Source organism: Pagrus major, chromosome 5 (assembly GCF_040436345.1).
Source record: "Pagrus major chromosome 5, Pma_NU_1.0".
NCBI classification, from domain to species: domain Eukaryota; kingdom Metazoa; phylum Chordata; class Actinopteri; order Spariformes; family Sparidae; genus Pagrus; species Pagrus major.
Window position 1 is genome coordinate 25,544,792 of NC_133219.1, and position 22,712 is coordinate 25,567,503.

At 38.4% G+C, this 22,712-nt stretch overlaps 2 protein-coding genes across 2 annotated transcripts; both read left to right on the forward strand.

Annotated features, from left to right (window-relative positions):
• Positions 1 to 1,148: 1,148 nt before the first annotated feature.
• On the forward strand, positions 1,149 to 4,005 carry LOC140995673 (uncharacterized). Its single transcript, XM_073465751.1, has 3 exons — positions 1,149 to 1,640; positions 2,364 to 2,989; positions 3,985 to 4,005. Exons 1-3 carry the CDS (start codon positions 1,250 to 1,252, stop codon positions 4,003 to 4,005), a joined length of 1,038 nt encoding a protein of 345 aa, XP_073321852.1. The 5' UTR covers positions 1,149 to 1,249.
• Positions 4,006 to 5,392: 1,387 nt separating this feature from the next.
• On the forward strand, positions 5,393 to 21,477 carry crybg1a (crystallin beta-gamma domain containing 1a). The gene is made up of 19 exons (XM_073467181.1): positions 5,393 to 8,059; positions 9,768 to 9,806; positions 9,903 to 10,021; positions 10,384 to 10,561; positions 11,486 to 11,625; positions 12,058 to 12,184; positions 12,277 to 12,312; positions 13,663 to 13,823; positions 13,998 to 14,124; positions 14,397 to 14,542; positions 16,123 to 16,249; positions 16,461 to 16,490; positions 16,595 to 16,707; positions 16,988 to 17,120; positions 17,270 to 17,403; positions 17,806 to 17,929; positions 18,158 to 18,316; positions 20,178 to 20,340; positions 20,619 to 21,477. Exons 1-19 carry the CDS (start codon positions 5,705 to 5,707, stop codon positions 20,705 to 20,707), a joined length of 4,500 nt encoding a protein of 1,499 aa, XP_073323282.1. The 5' UTR covers positions 5,393 to 5,704; the 3' UTR covers positions 20,708 to 21,477.
• Positions 21,478 to 22,712: the final 1,235 nt, after the last annotated feature.

Consider the following 22,712-nt stretch of genomic DNA (forward strand, 5'->3'; position numbering starts at 1 on the left):
GCCTAATCCACTCTTCTGTTTTCAGCAGAATAAAAAAAAGCGCCTTCCACACAGTCAGGTTATCAAGGAACAGTTACAGGTCCCCCAGCAATGTCTTAAGTGAGTTAATTAGAAAGCCATGTTAGTTGTTTCCCCTCCCTTTTTCCAGTCTTTATCTTAAGCTAAGTTAACCAGCTGCTGGCTTCAACTAGGTATGTTCTGTTCAGCTGTGAAAGCAGTCAACCATGTCATCAAAAGGCAAAACGACAAATTCTTGTATTTCTTAAAATGTCAAACTATTCCTTTATGTTACTTAACTGACATGTAGATACTTCTTTCCAACATGAGAATAAAATGAACTGTACTATCCATTGTCCCTTATTGAAAGTCTCATACGTCATACATACAAGCTTATTCAGGTTACTCTTAAATACTGTATTTCTGTTAATGTTTCTCTCTCTCTTTCTCTCTCTCTCTCTCTCTCTCTCTCTCTCTCCCTCTCTCTCTCTCTCCCTTTAGATTGCCAAGCCTTCAAAACAACAATGCGGAACTCAAGGCTCAAGCCAGCCTTGAGTCATTTCCAACAACAGATGAGAATACACACTCTGATACAAATACTCCTGAACCCCTAGTTAAAGAAAAGACAGACTCTGAGGCCTCTGACTTTGATGATACCTCTGCAACCTCAGATATGTACAGAGCAAAGTCACAAATGGTAGGGTCTGGGGTAAGAGGCCAAGGGCCTAACCAGGCTACACCTTCTATACAAGGGGTTAAATCAGCATCACAAAGTCGGCATACCACAGTCAGTGGAGCAAAGACCCTATCCTCAGCAGCTGGTAGCAAGGCAAAAAATGTGATAACAAAGGATAAGGCCTCCACAGAGAGCCCAAGAGCTGGAACTTCCAGTCATATACCACCACAGAGGGAACGTAGCAATGATAAAACAGTTTCTATGTTTCCAACACATATAAACATAAAAGACCAAAACACCAGTGGTACATCAAGTGCAACAGGTTCAAAGTCTAAAATCCCCAAAAGGTCAACATCAGAGGTTGATGTGAAATCACAAGAGACACCAGATAAATCATCAGTGACTGATGCCTCTGGGTCAGTGGTCATTTCCAAACTTCAGAAACAACTCAGGACCAAAGAATCTTTGAAATCCCCCGTCAGTATAACCAAAGCTGGCAGGAAACCAACTTTTGAAGAGGCCAAGGGGGAGAAAGCTACATCAGGAGACATTTCTCCTTCAAAAACAACACTCAAGATGGGAACAAAGCATATTAAAGAAAAGTCAGATGAGGACACTGGCTCTATAAACCTGGTAAATGGTGTGGTGAAAGACCAAGAGGAGAGTAGTATTAAAACAGTGTACCCAACTGACAGGAAGAGCCTGGATGTCAAAAAACATAGGCAAAACATTCTGGAGGACAATGACTCCATGGCATCAAGTAGTCGGTTACCCATTTCATCTCCGACAAGAAAGAGGAATAATGAGATAACTGAAACAAGTGGCATAAAAAAAATTACATCAAGTCTGGCAGACTCAGATAGACCCAAGACAGTCCAGAAGCAGAGTTCAGAGCAGCAAGACCTAACCCCTGACGAGAGACCTGGCAGTGAGACACCACCACCGCTCTCTGAAAGTCCTAAGAAAGGTAAGGCAGTACGATCACATCATGTTGTATGTGAGACAATATATTTATCAGTTCCAGTACTGGTTATGCTGTCATTGTAACAAAATCCTTGGATACAGTTTACTTTGATGTTTAAAATTGTTCATATGTTAGAGGAATAGTTTTGAGTTGAGTAATTATTAGCTTTTTGTGTGCTGAGAGTTAGTCTAAATGTTCATATCCCTCTTATCTATACGTTCAAAATGTAGCTAACAGCTGATTAGCTTGCAGTTGGAAACAACTAGCCTGGCTTTGTCCAAACATCAAAATCTGCCTACCAGCACATGTCAAGCTCACTAATTAACAAGGTATGCCTTGTTTATTTAACCTGTACAAAAACTATCCAATAAACAGATCTGCACATAACCCCTGCAAAACCACAACATGTTGTTTTTAACCTTTTTATTTGTGTAAACAATTGAGATAGAACATGTTACTTAGTCAGTTTTAGAGGTGCTAGTTGGCAGATTTTATTACCTTTGGACTGAGCTGGGCCTTTTACCTCTTGTCTTTATGCTAAGATAAGCTTACCAGCTTCTGGCTCCAGTTTCATACTAACCACATAAATAAAGAAGTGGCATTGATCTTCTTATCTAACTCTCCGCAACAAAGCAAACAAGTGTAATAAGGAACTATTTTTCATATGAGAAGGATTTTTCTCATTTCATATTTTGTTGTTGTTGTGTTTGTGTGTGTTTCCAACAGGAAGTATGCTGTCAACAAGACCAACCAAACACACCTTTAAAAGAAGCATTAGTCACAAAGAGAGTGACACACATAAAGAGCCTGTCTCTCCACCTCCTACCAAGCAAGAGAAATGGAGGCTCTCCAAACAAAGCGATAACATCAAACACAACAAAAGTCCAGTAAAGGATTCAGCTGATCCATCCTCATCTGTAAGCAAGCTTCCTACAAGAGGTCAGAAAAGCTCCAACAAAATGATATCCAGAAACACTACACCACCTGACAATTCTCCAAACACATCTGCATCTAAACAGGAGAACACAAATCAGAACACTAAAACAGAGACAGCTGTCAAGGTGTCTGACAGTTACATAGCAGATCAAGTTAAGGACAGTGCCGATGATGATAGATTAAAATTCAAGTCTCAGTCTACAGAGGATGAAGAACATGTGATAAAACTCACAGACAATCAGTCCAGTACAGGTGAATTCAAACCAAAAGGAAAAGAGACAAAAGAAGTGGAGGAGAGCATAACCAGTCATACAACTAAAAAGATTTCAAAAACTCAATCAATTCAAAACAATAATGTCACTATTACAGAAAAGACTCAAGCAAAAGTTACACCAGTCACAGGCCCAGGAGCTAAGGTATTGCCCAACAGTGAGGCAAGTCTGTCTCAGTCACCAGTTACTGATGTAAATAAGGCTGAGGCTGATAGCAAGGGAGGACAGTGTGAGACCAAACAACAAACAAGAGTTGAGTCTCCACCTGAAAATGTATCTCACATTCAAACACGTGAACAGGAAACACCATTTTCACCAAAGATTTGTCCAGTAGATTTGAAAGAGAAGGACATTTTGGAGACAACCCAGCTAATAAGTGACATAAAACCAGATTCAATTCAAGAGAAAGAGCCAGATTCTGCAGGGTTGGCCCAGGACACAAAAGCAGCTCATAAGGATGTAACTGATATATCAACCAAACCTGTTTTATTTGACGGCATTCATGGCAACACATTGAATCTCACTGATCAGGAATGTGTTATGCCAGGTAGAGTTTCCCTTTACAGTGAAAAGCAGCAACAGAAGTTATTAAAGGATCAAACCACAAATATCATTCTTGAAAAGGATAGATTGCCCACATTCAGCAGCAAATGTGTAAAAGATTTTGAGGTAGAGGAGAAAAGCAAAGAGGAGGTTGGCAGGAAACCAACAGAGGCTTTGGACATACAAACAGAGACTGTGACTGTTTTTGAATCACCCAAGAATGTTGAAAATCAGCTGGACAAAGAGCCTCTTTTACTGGCAGGGGAATTTGAAAGATTGGAGAAAGACTCAAAACCAAATGAAAGGCAGAATGACACAGCAGTGGAAAACGCTGACTCACAGAACAGTTGCAAAAAGGAGCTCAAGGGTAGAACTATTGAGGATCAAGCAGAGAAAGACATTGCAGAACCACAGAAACCAACACATATTTCATCAGAGGAGAGATGTTTACAGCCTGACTCAGAGAAGGAACCATGGATGATAGTTACAGATGCCCTACAAGAGAAGAAGACAGAGACAGAGCAAACAAGAAGTGCACTTCAAGAAAATACAGCTGGTGTGGTTGATACGAAAACGAAATGTGTGATCCTCTTCAGAGAAAATGCAGGAAGTGTTGATAAGGAAATGGATCAGCAGATGAAGGCGTCAACAGTGAAAAATGAACAGGAAACCAAAGAACTTCTAACCGAAGATGAGAAAGTCAGGGATAATGAATCAAATCAGGAGGACAAACACACTGACATTGTAAAGGTGAGTCAAACTCAAGAACCAAAAGCCTTAAGCACTAAAAGTGCTGAAGGTACTAAAGAAGAAGCATTTGATAAGAATTTACCCAATGAGATTTCAAATGAGACTGCTGACGCTGAAGTTAGTAGCCCGAAGGACCAGACAACCATAATTTCCAGAGACCAATATGAGGACATTAAAAAAACTGAGGAAAATGCTTCTACAGAAAAAGCACCAGGGAAGACAACAGACAGCAAAGTTATACAAATGGATACAAGTCAATTGAAAGAACTAAGTGAAATCAAGATTGCTGAAGAAGAGACTGAAAGAAAGGATACAGCAATAAAGAATTTGGTGAATGAGACTACAATTACGAACTCTAAGAGTGAAGTTAGTATCCAGGAAGACCAGAAGTCCAAAATTGTTGGAGATAAAGATGAAGACATTACAAAACCAAAGAAAGACAAGTCAATAAAATCCAAACATCCAGATGCTAGCCAAGAACACAAACCAAAGATTGTAACAAAAGAATCTCTAAAGACAAAAGAAGATGCCAAATTACCAGAAAATTCAAGTGTTTTCACAACTGGAACAGCTGCTAGAAAGACTGATAAGAAACAGGAATGGAAAACCATCATTAAAGAGGATGTCAAAGTTGAAAATAAAGTGACAAAGCAGGATGATCAGCAGATGAAGGCATCAAAAATATATGCCAAGCAACACTTAGAACCAGTTATTGTAAAAGATGCATCCATCAAAACAAGTGGTGAAGAAAAAAAAGACAAGACCACTGTTGTTCCGGATCAAGTACTTAAAACTGATGCTCAGAAGAAAGATAAAGAAGCCAAAGAACTTCTAACCAAAGAGAAAGAGGTCAGAGATAATGAATCAAATCAGAAGAACAATCACACTGATGTTGTGAAGGAGAGTCAAACTCCAGAACTAAAAGCCTCAAGCGCTAAAAATCAGAGTGCTGAAAGTACTAATGAAGAGAGTGAAACAAAGGCATTTGGTAAGAATTTACCAGATGAGATTTCAAATGAGACTGCTGACACTGAAGTTAGTAGCCCGAAGGACCAGACAACCATAATTTCCAGAGACCAAGATGAGGATATTAAAAAAACTGAGGAACATGCTTATACAGAAAAAGCACCAGGGAAGACAACAGACGGCAAAGTTTTACAAACGGATACAACTCAAGAACTAAGTGAAATAAAGAGTGCTGAAGAAGAGATTGAAAGAAAGGATTCATCAATAAAAAGTTTGGTGAATGAGACTACATTTACGAAATCTAATAGTGAAGTTACTATCCAGGAAGACCAGAAGTCCAAAATTGTTGGAAATAAAGAGGAAGAGATTACAAAACCAAAGAAAGACAAGTCAATAAAATCCAAACATCCAGATGCTAACCAAGAACACAAACCAAAGATTGTAACAAAAGAATCTCTAAAGACAAAAGAAGATGCCAAATTACCAGAAAAGACAACTGAAGAAGCTGCTAGAAAAACTAATAAGAAACAGGAACAGAAAACCATCATTAAAGAGGATGTTAAAGTTGAAAATAAAGTGACAAAGCAGGAGGATCAGCAGATGAAGGCATTAAAGATATATGCCAAGCAACACTTAGAACCCGTTATTGTAAAAGATGCATCCATCAAAACAAGTGGTGCAGAACAAAAAGACAAGACCACTGCTGTTCCAGATCAAGTCATTGGTATTGATGTTCAGAAGAAAGATAAAGAAGCCACAGAACTTCTAACCAAAGACAAGGAAGTCAGGGAAAATGAATCAAATCAGAAGAACAAACACACTGATGTTATGAAGGAGAGTCAAACTCCAGAACTAAAAGCCTCAAGCACTAAAAATCTGAGTGCTGAAGGTACTAATAAAGAGAGTGAAACAAAGGCATTTGGTAAGAATTTACCAGATGAGATTTCAAATGAGACTGCTGACACTGAAGTTAGTCGTCACAAGGACCGGACGACCGTAATTGCTAGAGACCAAGATGAGGACATTAAAACAACAGAGGAAAATGCTCCTACATCAGCAGAATCCAAATATCAAAAAGCTAACCTAGAAAAGCAAATAGAGACAGAAAAAGCTCAAGAGAAGACAACAGAAGGAACAGTTTTACAAATGGATACAACTCAGGGAATAAGTAAAACCCAGAATACTGTGGGTACTAAAGAAGACACTGAAACCAAGTATTCATCAGTGAAAAGTTTGGTGAATGAGACTGGAATTACCAACTCTAACAGTGAAATCAATATCCAGAAAGTTGAGAAGTCCATAATTCTTGGAGATGAATGTGAGGACATTACAAAACAAGAGAAAAACATGTCCGGAATACTGAAATGTCCAAATGCTAACCCTGAACAGGAACAAAAGACTGTAACAAAAGAATCTCTAAAGACAAAAGATGATACCAAATTACCAGAAAAGACAACTGAAAAAGCTGCTAGAAAGACTAATAAGAAACAGGAACAGAAAACCATCATTAAAGATAGTGTTAAAGTTGAAAATAAAGTGACGAAGCAGGAGGATCAGCAGATGAAGGCACCAAAGATAGATGCCAAGCAAGAGTCAGGACCAGTTATTTTAAAAGATGCATCCATCAAAACAGGTGGTGGAAAAAAAAACGAAAAAACCACTGTCGGTCCATATAAAGTTCTTAGTGCTATTGAGGCTGACAAGAATGATCAAGACACAAAAGACAAAGCAAAGACAAATGGTGGTGTCAAACAGGATCTGCAGACCTCAAGACAAGAGAAAAACATGATCCTCAGTGATCCACTAAAGCCTACAAAGCCATCGCTCAATGACAGTTCATCTCTTTTAGCTAAAGTAAAACCATCCACTCCATCTCAAAGTCTTCAGCTAAAGAACGAATCCCCATCTAGCTGGTTGGATGTGGAACATCATCAAAAACAGAAGAAAGAACATAACAGAAGACTAAATTCCTCAGCCAGTGAGGATGAATCACTTGAGTCTGATAACTATGATGATTTTATCAGGAGCATTAAGGAGGGCAGCATTCCTTTCTCAGCACCTCCAAAAAGGCATATCCATAAAAAGTCCCCATCTCCACCTTTTGCCATGCCGGCCATTAAGGAGGACCACTTTGAGAGAACGTATGATCCAGAGCAATTTCACTTCGGCTTAAGCAAAAACGGCAAAAGTTTTAGGGATCTTTCTCCAGGTATGGTTATTAAACAAAAAGCAGCTAATAGGGAAGGACGGACCCTGGAAAAACATGCACAAGATAAAGGCAAGCACACAGCAAGAGACCAAATGAAATCACTTGATGAGGTGAAAGGGAAAGATGAAGTCAAAGAGGGGACAAATATTGATTCAGGAGAAGAAAAGAAACAAAACAATGGAGAAGAGCCTGGGAAGCCAACGTCACGCCTTGGAAGGATGTCCATCCTTTCCAGCTTACTGAGCTCTCCTCGGTCCTCCAGGAAGGCCAGAAAGGAAGCTACCTCTGCCTCAAATAGCACACTTTCATCTAACCAACAACAGGACCTGCCCTCAACTGGAAAGCAGGGAATTGTTGATTCACCTCTGCCTGGCATTGACATAGATAAGAAGGGTGTGAAAGGCACAGATCAAGGCCCACCTGTGGGTGCCGGTATAGGTACAATGATTGAGTCAGCACCCAGCTCCTCCTCTCCTCCCCCTCTGCCCTCGTTCTCTGAGATAAAGCTGCCTGATCATTTAGAGAAATACCTCAAGGAGAACAAAAGAGAATCTGAGGCCTCCCAGGGCTCTACACAGAGGAATAAAACTACATTGAATTCTGAGGGTAGTACTATGATGGACCAGGCCTCAATAGCAGGAGTAACTAATGTGGATGTGGGGCTGAAGGGCCCTGCAGGACTGCCTCCAGCCAACAACTACGGCCAACAGACTTCTAGAAATGGACTCTCCACTTCTAAGACTAAGGTTGGATTTCAATATTTTAAAGCCTTAATATTCTTTATTAATATTATTGTCAGTTCAGTCTTTTTTCTAATTATAAGTAACAGTCTTGATCATTCTAGAGAAATAGTAGCCCAAAGCATGAATGGGTCTTGAGCAGCCAGGCTTTTACAGATAGATATTCCCTACTTTATTTCCATGGCGATGTGTCTCAGTTTCCTACCCTGTACTTTTGTTTTGTTGCTGTTGCAACAGAGTCATTAGTAATTTGCAAGTGAGGACAGGCGAAACAAGGAGTGTGTTCTCAGTCAGGAATTTTGCATGGGAAATCTTTGCCAAGATCAGCCAAGGCTGGACACATTAAGATATTTGCATCAACATGTAAATAAAGCAGCACTATGAAAAAAATAATACCTGCTGCACAACATGTTTTTTTCTTTCCCATTAGACCCTTGGCATCACAAGACAATTATTTTGGTTTCTTTTACTCAAACTGTGTACTCAGTGATTCCCATAGGAGTACTTGTACCCCAGGGAGTACTTCTGCAGTTACTAGAGGATATGTAGAAAGATTGTAGAGTAACTAATGAACTCATTTGGTAAAATATAAATTACAATTTGATTTAAAAATATATATATATACATCCACATATTGAGTTAGCCTGACACCTGAACACACATGCTGCCCCACAAGCGTGTGTAAATGAGCAGAGGGTTCCTTTTAGTTTCCTAAAAGTAATGGAAAAATTGTTAGATATGTAAAAGTAAAGGATAATTAGAGAAACAGCTAAAAGTAATGGCTAAACAGTTGAAATAGTTAAAAGTAATGGATAAATGGGTGAAATAACTAAAAAGTAATGGATAAATGGGTGAAATAACTAAAAAGTAATGGATAAATGGTTGAAATAGTTGGCTAAATGGAAGGGATAAACAGTGAATATTTAGCTAAAAGTAATGGATAAACGATTGAAAAAGTTCAAAGTAAGGAGGAAACACTGACTATTCAGCTAAAAGTAATGAAAAACAATTGAAACAGTTTGCTAAAAGCAAAAGATAAACAGTAAATATTTAGCTAAGAGTAATGAATAAACAATTGAAATAGTTAAAAGGAAGGGATAAACTGAATGTTTAGTTAAAAGTAATGGATTCATGATTGAAATATTTAGCCTAAAGCAAAGGATAAACAGTGAATATTTAGCTAATAGTAATGGATAAACGTTTGAAATAGTTCAAAGTAAGGGATAAACTGAATATTTAGCTAAAAGTGATGGATAAACAGTTGAAATAGTTAAAAGTAAGAGATAAACAGTGAAGATTAAGCTAAAAGTAATGGATGAAAGATTGAAATAGCTAAATGTAAAGGATAATAAGTACATTTTTTGCTACAAGTAATGAATAAACGTTTGAAAGAGTTGCAAGAAGATGTAGATGTTAGTATAGGCCCTAGTAGTACAAAACTTGACCAAATCAACCTGATCACAATTGCGTGAAAATATTTTAACAATAATAGCCATTTAAATAATCTTATTGTTAAATAACTTCTAGTTTAAAATCAATTCAAATCACAACATTTGGAACAAGACTGGTGGCGAAAAGAAATATTTCTTATTTCTTGACTTAATTTGGCTCTGAAAAGGCTAACAAAGCATCTATAAGCTCTATTCTTTGGAGGACTGGGCTTTTTTATAGCAAAGGTTCAAGTTTATAATCAAAGTACTACATTTTCTTTCAGATACCTGCAGTAAAAGGGTTCCACAAAAGACCTGGAAAGGTATGATTACATGTTATTTACTTGAATTTTTTACTAATGGTTTGTGTGATTAACACACTGCTACATATCTTATGAAATGTCTATTTCCTCATCTAGATTGTCATACATGAACAAGTTCAGTTTGGAGGGGAAGCGTTTGAACTCTACTGTGATACAGAGGATGCCACCACAATGAAGCTGTCCCCAGTCATCTCAGTCAGAGTCATCAGAGGATGGTAAGGGTCTTTGTGCTAGTCTCAAGCCCCTACAGATTTAATATGAATGCTTATGATCATAAGTGTAATTCACTAAAACCATAGAGGGTGGGAACATTACTCCATCTTCTTCTGTGATGAAGTTTTTGGCTGATGTGGTATAATCTAAATGATGTTGTACTGCATGTCTGCACTTACACTGGCCATGTTTCAGAGCCATCCTCCCAGATCATTCCCACTTGTTTCCTCTTTGTCCTCATAGGCATATATCCTACAGAGCCATCTCTTGAGCTGTTTAATTATCCCCATTAGTTCATTAGTATTATTCTATAATAATGAGAAATGGTTTAGATTTTTGATGAAATAATTTTCTTTTCCTTTAGCTGGCTCCTCTATGAAAAACCTGGCTTCCAGGGTCGTATCATTGCCCTTGAGGAAGGTCCTACAGAGCACATAGTGAATATGTGGGCAGAAGAAGGAACTCCAACAACATTAGACCAGACGGGTCAACCTGTACAAACAGCACCGATGGTCATAGGTTCTGTTAGATTGGCAGTCAGGGTAAGTACGGAATGATTGATTTCATTTGTCAGTCTGTCATACTGCATTCATATTGTTGCAGTTATTGCATTTCCTGTAATTTTCTTTAAATCCTGTGTTCCATGTGAATCCTATGGAACCCTAAATAGGGTTGTGTATTGAATATCAATACTTCTGGGATCAACAAAAATTTCTTCTCATCAGTTATCAAAAACTTCCCATCAAAAGCTTACACTGATTGCTGAATTAGTTTAATACTTTACCTATTACCTTACTTGACAATAGGGCCGACCAATATATCAATGGGCTGATATTATCATCCGATATTGGCCTATGACAGATATGTCGGTATTGGCGTATATGTTGTCCGATATGCAGCGTTATGAAAACGTTTTTTTTAGAGATCATAATGCAGAAAATTATGCTTGGGGTCATTTATGATTACATTCCCAGTGCAGTTTACTGTTTCAGTGCACAGGCATACGATAAAGTTCATTGTAGAATAACTGTAGGATATCCTGCCTCTGTTATATATCTTTATCAGTGTTTGATAACCACATTTGAGGGATCATTGCAAAAATGTGTCTATCGGCCGATATATCAATATCAGAATATTTTGCTCCCTAATATCAGTATTGGCATCAGCTCTAAAAAACGAGTATCAGTTGGGCTCTACCTGACAATATCTGATATAGATATAGACTAATTTGTTTAGGTAGAAGTTTTTGTGTGGTTGCTTGTGTTTTATCAGTATTTAACATTTAATATATTTTTTGTCTCTTGCTTAATGAAATAAAGAGTTTAGATTTTTTTGATAATACTCAAACTAAAGCATTACAAAATACTGTGTTGGCACATGTAATAAAATTGTCTAATGATAGCCTTCACCATCTGTAAATATTCAAATTAAAATCTTCTCACATATTTTTATTTTGTGTTTTATAGGACTATAGCATGCCCCGAATTGATCTGTTTGCAGAGATGAATGGGTTGGGGAGGATGTCATCTTACTGTGACGACACTGTAGAGATTGGCTCCTATGGGATGCCACAGACCACTGGCTCCATTAAGGTCCATTCAGGAGTGTAAGTTCAGCTGACACTGAAAGCCAGTGGCTCTTTTGTGTTACTCATGTAAAGTAATGTTGAATTCTGGAGACATTTCAGTTTCATTGTTGGTGGGGAACCTGCTACTAACTGGAGACTGTGTGGGAAAGAGTCTGTATACAACATTCAGATCTGTCTATGAAGGGATGCTTGCTGCAGGCTAGAGCCAGTGGCTGACATAGTTTTAACTACTGCTGATTATGATGGTTGGCACTTACATTTTTCAACTGGCTCATTGTGTAGAGAGTGGAAGTATGTATTTAGTCACTTCATTATGCGATAGCTTAAAACAGGTTTACCCTTTTAAAGTACTGTGAAGATGTCACTAAATAGTCATTACTCTGTCATGTGTCAACTTTCCTCCCTCCCTTTTTTCCCCCACTTTATCTCACATGCCGTCTCTGTCTGTAGCTGGCTGGTGTACACTGATCCAGGGTTTGGAGGCTTTGTAGGAGTGCTGGAGGTGGGGGAGTATCCCTGCCCAGAGTCCTGGGGTTTCCCTCAGCCCTTCGTCGGGTCTCTCAGACCCCTCCGAATGGTACAATACATGAAATATGGATATATTTTTTGCACAATACTGTCATTTCGTCACTCGTATTACTCTAACAAATGTGCTTCTCTTTATTATAGGGAGCAATAAGGGTGGAGCATCCTAATGACTTCCAGGTGTGTTCTGTATTAAATTACATTTGTTGCTTCTATTAATATCAGCCGTTTAGAGAATCTTGCAAATGATAGCTGAGAAGATGAAAAAGATGGCTGTGGATATTGAGCGATTTAGCTGAGGCATGTTAACCGATATGATTCATTATGTTGATGGCTTGGCTTATATTCACATTGGTTTGGGAAAAATTGCAGCTTGTTTAGGCATTTGTATTCCCACGGCTCCAAATTTGAGACGAAACACGAAACACTAAATGGCGGCACTCTGAAGTCACCATATGGGATGCAATAATCTAGCGCCAAAGTGGTGGAGAGACCAGGTAGATAAAGCCAGAGGGTGATGAGTTGATCAGATACAGGTGTGCCACTCTGCTGCTGCTGCTGCTGCTGCCACACCCACAGACACACACTCAGGAGAAGGAGCAGGTGAGGGAGAAAAGGAGGGGGGAAAGCAGATAGGGAGAACAGAACACAGAAAAACAGAAAAACAACCAGACTGCCACAGTAGCACCGTGACATAGTCAGACTTTTATCTCGTAAATTACACAAATATATTTAAATGTATCCAGACCATTAATTGGTAACTAATTTTCTTTTTTGGCCAAAATTGGAATTATAATAATAATAAATATGGAACCTTAGGAACTAAAGTAGGAACTAAGTCCATTCTGCACATTCCTGTATGTCTCCACTCTATCTGAAATAGGATCAGACAAATAATTCACACGAGGAAGAGTCACTCTGTTGTTCTTTGTATTCGTGTGACTCTGCTTTTTGAGTGAAATGCCAGAAATGAAAAAAAAAATAGATGTGAAAGAGATTGAAAAGCTCAGAGTGCACAGCAGACAATTTGTAGATTTTTAGACAGACATATATTTCTGTTTTAGTGCATGAACGCCATGAATCTATCAGAAAATAAAATCTTATTTCTCTTATTTTCTCGACTACTTTCACTCTCTCTCTCTCTCTCTCTCTCTCTCTCTCTCTCTCTCTCTCTCTCTCTCTCTCTCTCTCTCTTTTAAAAAGTTGGGAAGCCAACCACAAAGCCTATCTTTATTTTCAATATAAAGTTCCTCAGAGATTCTCATAAGGTTCCTGGACCCAAGGGAAAGTTCCTGCGATACAAATTCCCGATACATTTCCTAGATACAATTCAATGAAAGCTCAAAGCCCCAGGCTAAGACAGCATATGAGATATGTCAAGTTATTTTGTATACTGCATTGCCTACCTGAGGACAGAAATGAGCCAAAAACACATAGAGGCACAAACTCTACACTTACACACACACATATAAGGTCTGTGTTTACAACTGAGGCTAATCTTTAACGCCTTCCTTTTCTTCTCTCATTCAGGCCTTAGTGTTTGAGAAGCCCAGCTTTGAGGGAGAGTGCATAGAGGTCAACAGTGACATGTACAACTTGCAAGAAGAACCAGAGGAGGAAAAAACAGATAAAAAACAGGAGAACAAGAAGACATTGTCTACAGTGGGGTCTATAAAGATACTTGGTGGTCTGTGAGTATCATTTTGAGTCAATAGATAAATCAGCCATCGTCATTAACCAAAGATCATCTGCTAATCACCTTTGTTTGGCAGGCAGCCAAATAATTTGGATATGTTTTCTTCTTAAAATCAAATAATGTAAAGGTAGTGAATTTTTACTCATATTTCTTTGTTTTGTTATTGTAGCTGGGTGGGCTATCAAGAGGTAGACTTTGAAGGGCAACAGTACATCCTGGAGGAGGGGGAGTATCCTCACTGCAGTGACTGGGGAGGATCAGAGGAAGGGCTCCTGTCACTTCGACCTGTGTGCACAGTAAGTATCAGCCCTATATTACTGACACTGACACAAATTTCTTGTCTGATCTTGTTTCCATCTTTGGCGCTCAGCACGGATTGCTGTGGTTTTTCTGAGCTCCACCTTTAACAGGTCAATTAAAATGTGCCAGCGCTCCCCCTGATGATTCTAAATGAACTAGAAACATAAAAGACTTAAAATTTCTGTGCTTTTATTTCCTGGACAGTTAGGACTTAAAATAAGATGCTTTTCACTTTCTTATTATTTCACTGTGTTTTCATATTCCCAAGGATTTCCTGTCCCCCCATGTTAAACTGTTCAGTGAGCAGCACTTTGACGCACTGGGGCTCAGCGCGGACTTGTTGGGTCCTGTCATCAACATGGAGGACGTTGGCTATGGTGTCAAAACTCAGTCCGTCAATGTCATGAGTGGAGTGTAAGTAAAACAGTTTTTTGTATTTAAAAAAAGTTATACCTCTCTAAGTTAAAATTAATAATGAAGGAGGGAGACATTTTGACTGTGTGTTGTCCACACCCTTATAGTGTTTCTAAGGGCATGTTCTTTCACTGCACACACGAACATACACGCTCGTGTGCACACATACAGCCTTAGAAAAAATAATTATGAACAACCTAGTGTGATGGATCAGTTGGGTAATTGATATGTCAGGTTTGAAAAAGGATGAAAAAAACTCATCTCTTGAGGGCAAGGATTTAGATTGATGATACTAATAATGACTGAGACTTGAGTTAATATTTAAGATATAGATTATGTTTCAGTAAAGAAAGAAAGTCCTTGATCCAAGTACAGTAAATACTGTACAGTTTATGAAGTTATAGTAAGTACTTAATTGTTTACAAAAAGTTTGATGTTTTTAACACTTTTTTTTTTATCTTAAATGATACGTTTAGAATGTGACATACATTTTTTAGTCAGCAGATTTTTGTCAGTCTGCCAACTGCACATTTGAGCTGAGTGAATTTGTTTAATCTTCATCAAGAGCTTTATGTAATGTCACTGTTTACTTTACAACTGCCTCGCCTGCTGAATTGTTTTACAACCCTCAAAAAAGCATTGATGTTCTCTTTTTATAGTGAGAGTTTACAGGTCAACACTGTGATTTAATCCGGATTCTTAAGGTGTGCTGTGATCAGACAGCTTTACCTGTACAAAGACAAGACAATATTTTTATATTTTTGAACTCTTCAACTTCTTGATTTCTGTAAATATATGCTTATTGTGAATATGATGCAGCAACATGTTTCAAACAAGTTGGGACAGTGGAAACAAAAGACTTGGAACATTGTGGAATGCTTCAAAAACACCTGTTTGGAACGTTCCACAAGTAAACAGATTCCCTGGTAACAGGTGATAGTATCATGATTGGGTATCATGAGGGGCATCCTAAAAAGGCTCAGTCGTTCACAAATAAGGATGGGGCGAGGTTCAGCACTTTGTCAAACAAATGATTGTATAAGGATAATACTATGTGGGCTCAGGAACACTTTGTAAAACCATTGTCAGTAAACACAGTATTGGCTTTTTTCCACCAGCACTTTTGGCCACACTGAGTCAGACTGAGTCACGCTGATTTGCTTTTCCATCACCAGTTTTACTGTGCCGAGTAGGGCCAAGCCGCGCCAGCCCTGCCTTCAAGCGGGCTGCAGTGACTTCTTGTGACTGTGACCAATCTGTAACAAGCACCCATATTCCCCTCAAAGAAATGTCAGTTTCCACTTTGTTAGCGGTGATTCTTCGATAGTACTGCGGGGATCGCGATAAGCGCATCATTAGCCGAGATACACCTTCAAGCAGTTATGCCAGTTACGCTGCCGCGCTGAGTCAAAACAAGTAGAGCCAGGTTGACAGTTGTATTTGGAAAAACGCCATATGTTTGAAAATTATTGCTTTCTGTTTTTATTTCCGATTTACACAGCACCCCAACTTTTTTTTGGAATTGGGGTTGTAAATGAGTTCCGATGAATGACTCTGTCATGTTTATGTGTCCGTGGCAGGTGGGTAGCCTTTGAGAAGCCTGGATTCAGTGGAGAGCTCTACATCCTGGAGAAGGGCCTATATGGAAGCCCAGAGGACTGGGGTGCCCCAAACTTCAAGATCTCATCCATACAGCCAGTCTTCCATGTAAGAAATGAATAACAGAATGTGACCTATCAGATTTTTTAACATGGGTTGTTCTAAAAAAAAAGGTGTCTTTCACTGTGATGTTTGAAGTAAATGTAATATTTGATGTAAAGTTCAACCTTTTAAAATAAACCCTAGCAACAATCAACGATTTGATTGTAGGAGACGGTGCACAGTTGATGTTAATCCCTCTCTCCTGTCTGTTCCATAGGACACACTGATGGGAACAACAAAATTTAAGGTATCAGCTATTCATTCAAGGCTCTATTTGACCCATTTTTCCTCCACCATCCTGGTTGTCTGTTCTGGCTGGATCACTAAGTTTTGTTTGTATATATGTTTCAGGTGCAGCTGTATTCTGAGCCAGACTTCCAGGGAACGCTGATGGCTCTGGAGGACAGCATAGCAGCTCTGGATGAGGACTTCACACCCAGGTCCTGTAAGGTGCTGGCTGGCAGGTAGGCACAACTGAACAGGCACCAAACACTGCCTGGTGAGTGCTGTGTTTATTTGGCACCAAGCTGAAAACAAAAGGTACTTTGAGAGAAATTTGATATCCCTCAATGCTAATAATACCTTTTAGAAACACACTGAATAAACACAGCTACACCAAATTGGGGGAAGTGTGATGGAGTTGGATCTACAGTTAATGAGTCATGATTTTATTAAGGATAAAGAGTTATGTGCAAAATTGAAGAGCAGTATAACACCAATAATATGTGTGTCTCTGTGTGTCAGCTGGGTTGCATATGAAGGAGCCCAGTTTACAGAGAACATGTATGTGCTGGAGAAGGGAGAATACCCCAACACAGAAGCCATGGGCTTCGTGTCCTCAGGCACTGTAGTCTGCTCCATACAGACTGTTGGACACGTGAGTATTGTCTGTTTCTGTGTGTGTTTTAAATGTGACATTTGGGCCCTTTTAGGTGCCCACTCTGCCTTGTTGGCTATAGAGGAATCATTGTTAGTCTTTGTAGATTAGACTAATAATAAATTAACCTCTCTGGTCTTCTTGTTCAGGAGTTCTCTCTGCCCTCCATCATATTGTTCAGTAAGGTGGGCTGTAGAGGTCGCAGAGTGGTGTTGAGAAATGGAGCTGTGAACCTGCTGCAGACAGGCCTAGACACACGCTCCCTGGTGGTGGAAGGAGGAATGTACGTCACTACTTGTCAATTTTCACTGTTGTGTTTTTGGTACCTTTAAAGGCACAGTTCGAATTTACAGTGTGGAGAATGCAAAATGGTTAAATAGAAAAACATCTAAATGTTCATATTTGTACAAAAAGTTTGACATGGACAAATTAAATTCCCTTAATTGGTGTTAGTTTAGCATTTAGAATTGGACATGTTCTTATTAAGAGCAGTAAGCATGCAAATATAAGGAAGGCCCCCTCTCAATTAGATAGATATGTTAAAACTGTAAAAAAAAAAATTATCTCAGCTTTAAATTTAATTATAGACGGTTCATTTGTGATGTTCTTTTCTACATCATCCCAGATGTTTAATGCAAATCTATGGAGCTTAGGTAACACACATGGCTGATTGTCTTCTCCCCAGGTGGGTGTTGTATGAAGGTAGTAACTACTGTGGTCGACAGCTGCTTCTTCAGCAAAGTCAAGTGGCTGATTTGTGTCAGTTCAGCGGCTGGCAGAGAATAGGATCCCTACGTCCATTACTGCAGGTATGGAAGGATCAATATGGACCCATAAAAAAAAATGGTGTAGGACTTCAACTAATTAATGTCTGGTATCTTCATTTTTGTTTTTTTCCCAGGAAAATAATTAAAAAAATTAGTCCACAGTAATAAATCAGTTCAATAAAACAAGTTTCACATGTAATTGTAAATGACTTTGACATGTATTCATGAATCAAATCTAACCATGTGGTTTTGTGGTTTTTCCTTTAACAGAAGCAGATGTACTTCCGTCTGCGGAACCGGGAGACAGGATGTATGATGTCCCTGACAGGAACTTTGGATGACATCAAGCTCATGAGGGTTCAGGCTGTGGAGGAGACAGGAGGGGTAGAGCAGGTCTGGCTCTATCGGGACGGGCAGCTTACCTGCAAGGTACAGCACTATATCAACACCACTGCTAATATATCATTTACTCACCCACATGATTGCAAACTCTACTGAAGCTGACAGGGACAACAGACAGAGCTATATTTATCTCAAAACCATTCAAGTGAACGGAGCCTTCTTTATCACGCTCAAAAAAAATGCAAACTATGACCATAATTTACAAACCACCATTTACAATTATTCTTGGTCAATTTATCAATTTCTTTGGTTGTTTGTAAAGTGCACTTAGAATGATTAATTATTTCCAAATAGAGCTATTCAGTAGATATATTCTGGTGGAAATCCATGTATTTTTTCATATCCCAATCTATACTGCAGAAAACCAAAATATCACATTGTCATCTTTTTACAGTATTGTCCAACCCGACAGTAACAAGTTCCCTGTCACAGATGAGCCCTAAATATTAAGTGTGTGAATTTGCAAACCTGTTAATTTTCTGTAGGGCTGCAACTCACAACCATTTTTTATTATTGATTAATCCGCTGACTATTTTAATAATAATAATTATGATTAATAATCGTTTAGTTTATAAAATGTCAAACAAAATATGAAAAATGGTCATCACAATTTCCCAGAGCCCAAAGTGATGTCTTTAAATTTCTTCTTATGTCCAACCAACAGTCCAAATACCAAAGACTCTTCATTAACTATCATAAATGACATAGAAAAGCAGCAAATCCTCACATTTAAGAAGCTTGAACCAGCAAATATTTGATATTTTTGTTTGAAAAATGACTGAAACGATTAATAGATTTTTTTTTTTAAATATCGGCACCTAATTTTCTTTTGATGGACTACTCGTTGTTTGAAAGTTGTTGTTTCAAACATGGCTGTAGTGAAAATCTTTGACCCTGTGCCACTGTAATGTTAGTTAACTGTGTTGGTTGAGACAATATGCAAAGCAGGAAAAAACATGTAATCCCAACAGACTTTTTCATTCCACTGGTGGCCTCTGCCAAAGAGCTTATGTTTTCATGCCTGTTTGCAGTTAGTGGGCAGGACAGTTTGGTTTCTTTTTTTTAGGGTTATGCTACTGTGGTACCTTGAAATAAAAAAATCATGCACATTTATCCTGCATCACTATCTATCACTTTATTCGACTCAGATTCAGATCGAGTTTTACAATTTTCTTTCATAAAGTAACACATTTAGGAAAAAGTAGTAGCAAAGACTGAGCCATCTGATGTAGAGCTGCTTTGATTAGTCAATTGAAACCAACAACTATTTTGATGCTTTCAGTCATTTTCTTAAGCAAAAGTGCTTCAAATTTGCTGCTTCCAGCTTCTTAAATGTGAGGATTTGCTGCTTTTCTTTGTCATTTACAGACTAAACAAACAACTGATTAATCTTTAAAATAATTAACAGAATAATTGATAATAAAAATAAATACATGGGGCGCTGTGTGGCTCAGTTGGTAGAGCAGGCGTCCCATGTACAGAGGCTTTGTCCTCGCTGCAGCGGCCTGGGGTTCAAGTCCCGACCTGGGGCTCTTCGCTGCGTGTCACTCCCCCTCTCTCTCCCTCATCCTGTTTCCTGTCTATCTTGAGCTGTGTCTATCAATAAAGTGATATAAAGGCCAAAAAAAAAAAAAAAAAAAATTACATAGTTGCAGTCCTAATCAGAGGTACCCTGTGAGAGTTTTGTAGTCTATTTTGTCTTTTGCTATTACAAAATTGACAAAAGAGAGAATAGGTTTTCGAATTTCTCAACTTTTCTTTGTAGTCTATGATGACAACCAGTTTAGTGTAATATGATGATGATTAAACTGGATTTTAAGCAACAAATAAAAATGAACCATATTAACTAATGTATCTTCTTCCTGTCTATCATGTCCTCTGTCTCCAGCTGGTGGAAGAATGTAGCTTGCAGACTACAGGCAGTGTGGTGATGGCAGGAGGCAGGCTTTGCATTTCCCCAGAGCAAGGCTCAAACAACCTGCTGTGGAGCATCACTCCAGACGGCCTGGTGCGCTGTCACCTCAAACCTGACCTGGTCCTGGAGGTCAAAGGTCAGATAGCATTGTCTTAACTTGTCGCGTTATATATAATAAATTAACAAGGTTCAACTACCCTGAGTAGTAAAACGCTGCATGATTGACATTCAGTCCTAATCCTACAGCGCCATCTCCTGGTGTACTTAGGAGGTACAATGATTACTAATATCAGACTGGCTTCCCAAATGCAATCATACAGTTCTCTTTTTTACTGACAGTTCATCAGTTGGTGTCAACAGTCTAAACATATTTTACAATCAAAAACACTGACTTGTGCTGTCTTTGCCTCCTAGGTGGCCATCAGTATGACAAGAACCAGGTGATCCTCAACACATTTGATGAGAGAAAACTGAACCAAAGGTGGACTGTGGAGATCCTGTGATCTGAAGAGCCTTGACTCTCCAGAGAAGCTCTGCTGGGGTCCTCATAGCCCTCTACTGTAGCTCTGTCAGATCAGTGAGCCCTGTAATTCAGGTCCTCACCACATAGATGTGACCAGTATGAGGGCTTTACAAAAACACTGCACTCTTATGTAACATTTTTACTATTGTAAAGGAGAAGGGTAACCATCGACTGGATTCTAACTATTAACCAAACTTTTAAAAATATGCACTCACATATTTCATGAAATGGTGTCCTTTTTTTTAGAATGAACAAGTAGCACAAAAATGTTGCCTATTTGTTACAACACTATAAACCAAAGAGTCCATGCAGCCCTCTATGTGTTTTCACTGCATGTAGTTTCAATGTTTCAATGCTGCACACCTCTCTTAAGTTTATGGTACTTTTCTACTGCATTACTGCTTACTGATCATAATGTTGGAAAATATGAATGTATACTGTCTACTGACAGTGGCAGTGCCTGCCTACACTCCAGTGATCTCTGTAGATGTTTTCTTGATCTATTGTAAAGTTTTGACATCTTTTTAGAATTTTACACAAGCTGTACTTTACTGCAGTCGGTTGTACATACGCATCAAGTGTATACATTTGAGTTGAAATTTCAACGCAGAACTGCACTCACAGATCTGCTCTCTGTTGTAAATATTTAAATGTAAAAGACAAAACTGTTACACATGAAAACAAGAATGTGATTGTCTTTCTTGCCCTTTTTTTTAGAAAATAAAAAACTATCCTTAAGTTTTTAATTTACCTGTTGTTGTAAAACTTTTGAAAGAGTAATTTCTCTGACAGTCAAGTGACTAACACAAACCATTTTGTATGATCCGCTGGTGAATAGAAATACACGTTTATATTTAGATGTTTGCACCACATTGTAAAAGTAAACAAACTCTAATTCACAGTCGCTGCAACCAGGCGTGCCCAGGCATCCATGCATTTATGCTTTCATGTGCACACACACTTGACCTCCATGGCAAATGTCAGCCTAGAAAGTTGCAGTTGTTTAAGCGTGGACACGGATCTGTGGACCAATGAACTGATACAGTTAAAAATGTAAGACTACTTTTATGCATTAGTTGTTATTATTTACTTCCAGATGTTTTATATTCTTTATTTATTCTGTCTACGACCACCAGTTAACAGGGATGGTATGTAACTAAGTACATTTACTCAAGCACTCTACCTAAGTACAACTTTGAGGTACTGTACTTGAGTATTTAAATTTTATGCTACTTTATACTTCCACTCCACTACATTCGGAGGCAAATGCTGTAATTTTTACTCTGCTACATTGATTTGATAACTTTAGTTACCAGTTACTTTGCAGATTGCAGGCTGCCTCAGCGCCAAAGCAGCACATTTTTAAATGTATTTATTTTCTGCGCAATCGGATTAAAAAACACTGATTCTGATAATTAGAGAAATGCTGAATATTAGATCCAATAATTGGCAAGGTCAATAACGTCAATAATGCAGATAACGCCGATAACGCCTAGTCAACACTTACATACATGTAAATGTATGCTTACAGTAATTTACTTTTATATGTACTTTTGATACTTAAGTACATTTATTTCCAGAAAATGACTAATACTTAAATACATATATCAGGTACTTTACTCAAGTATTATTCATATGGGTGACTTTCACCTGACACGATATCTTTACTTTTACTCAAGTATGACTTTTAGGTACTTTCTACAACACTGCCGGTTAATGGGTTATGAAATGGAACTTGGCAAAATGGTGTGCATTTGTATGTTTTTCTGCAAAGTTTGGTCAAGTTACATAGTAGTGTAGCATTTATAGTCTCTAACATCTACAAAACACGAGGGATAAAATAATATGAACTGCCTGAGAAATGACCATAGAGTTTTGGTAACATCTCTCAAGCACACTTGAACATCATTAAACTTCAAAGATAGTGTTCACTCGCTATATTGAGCGTTATTTTATTAAGATAACTGACAAAATCTATACAACTA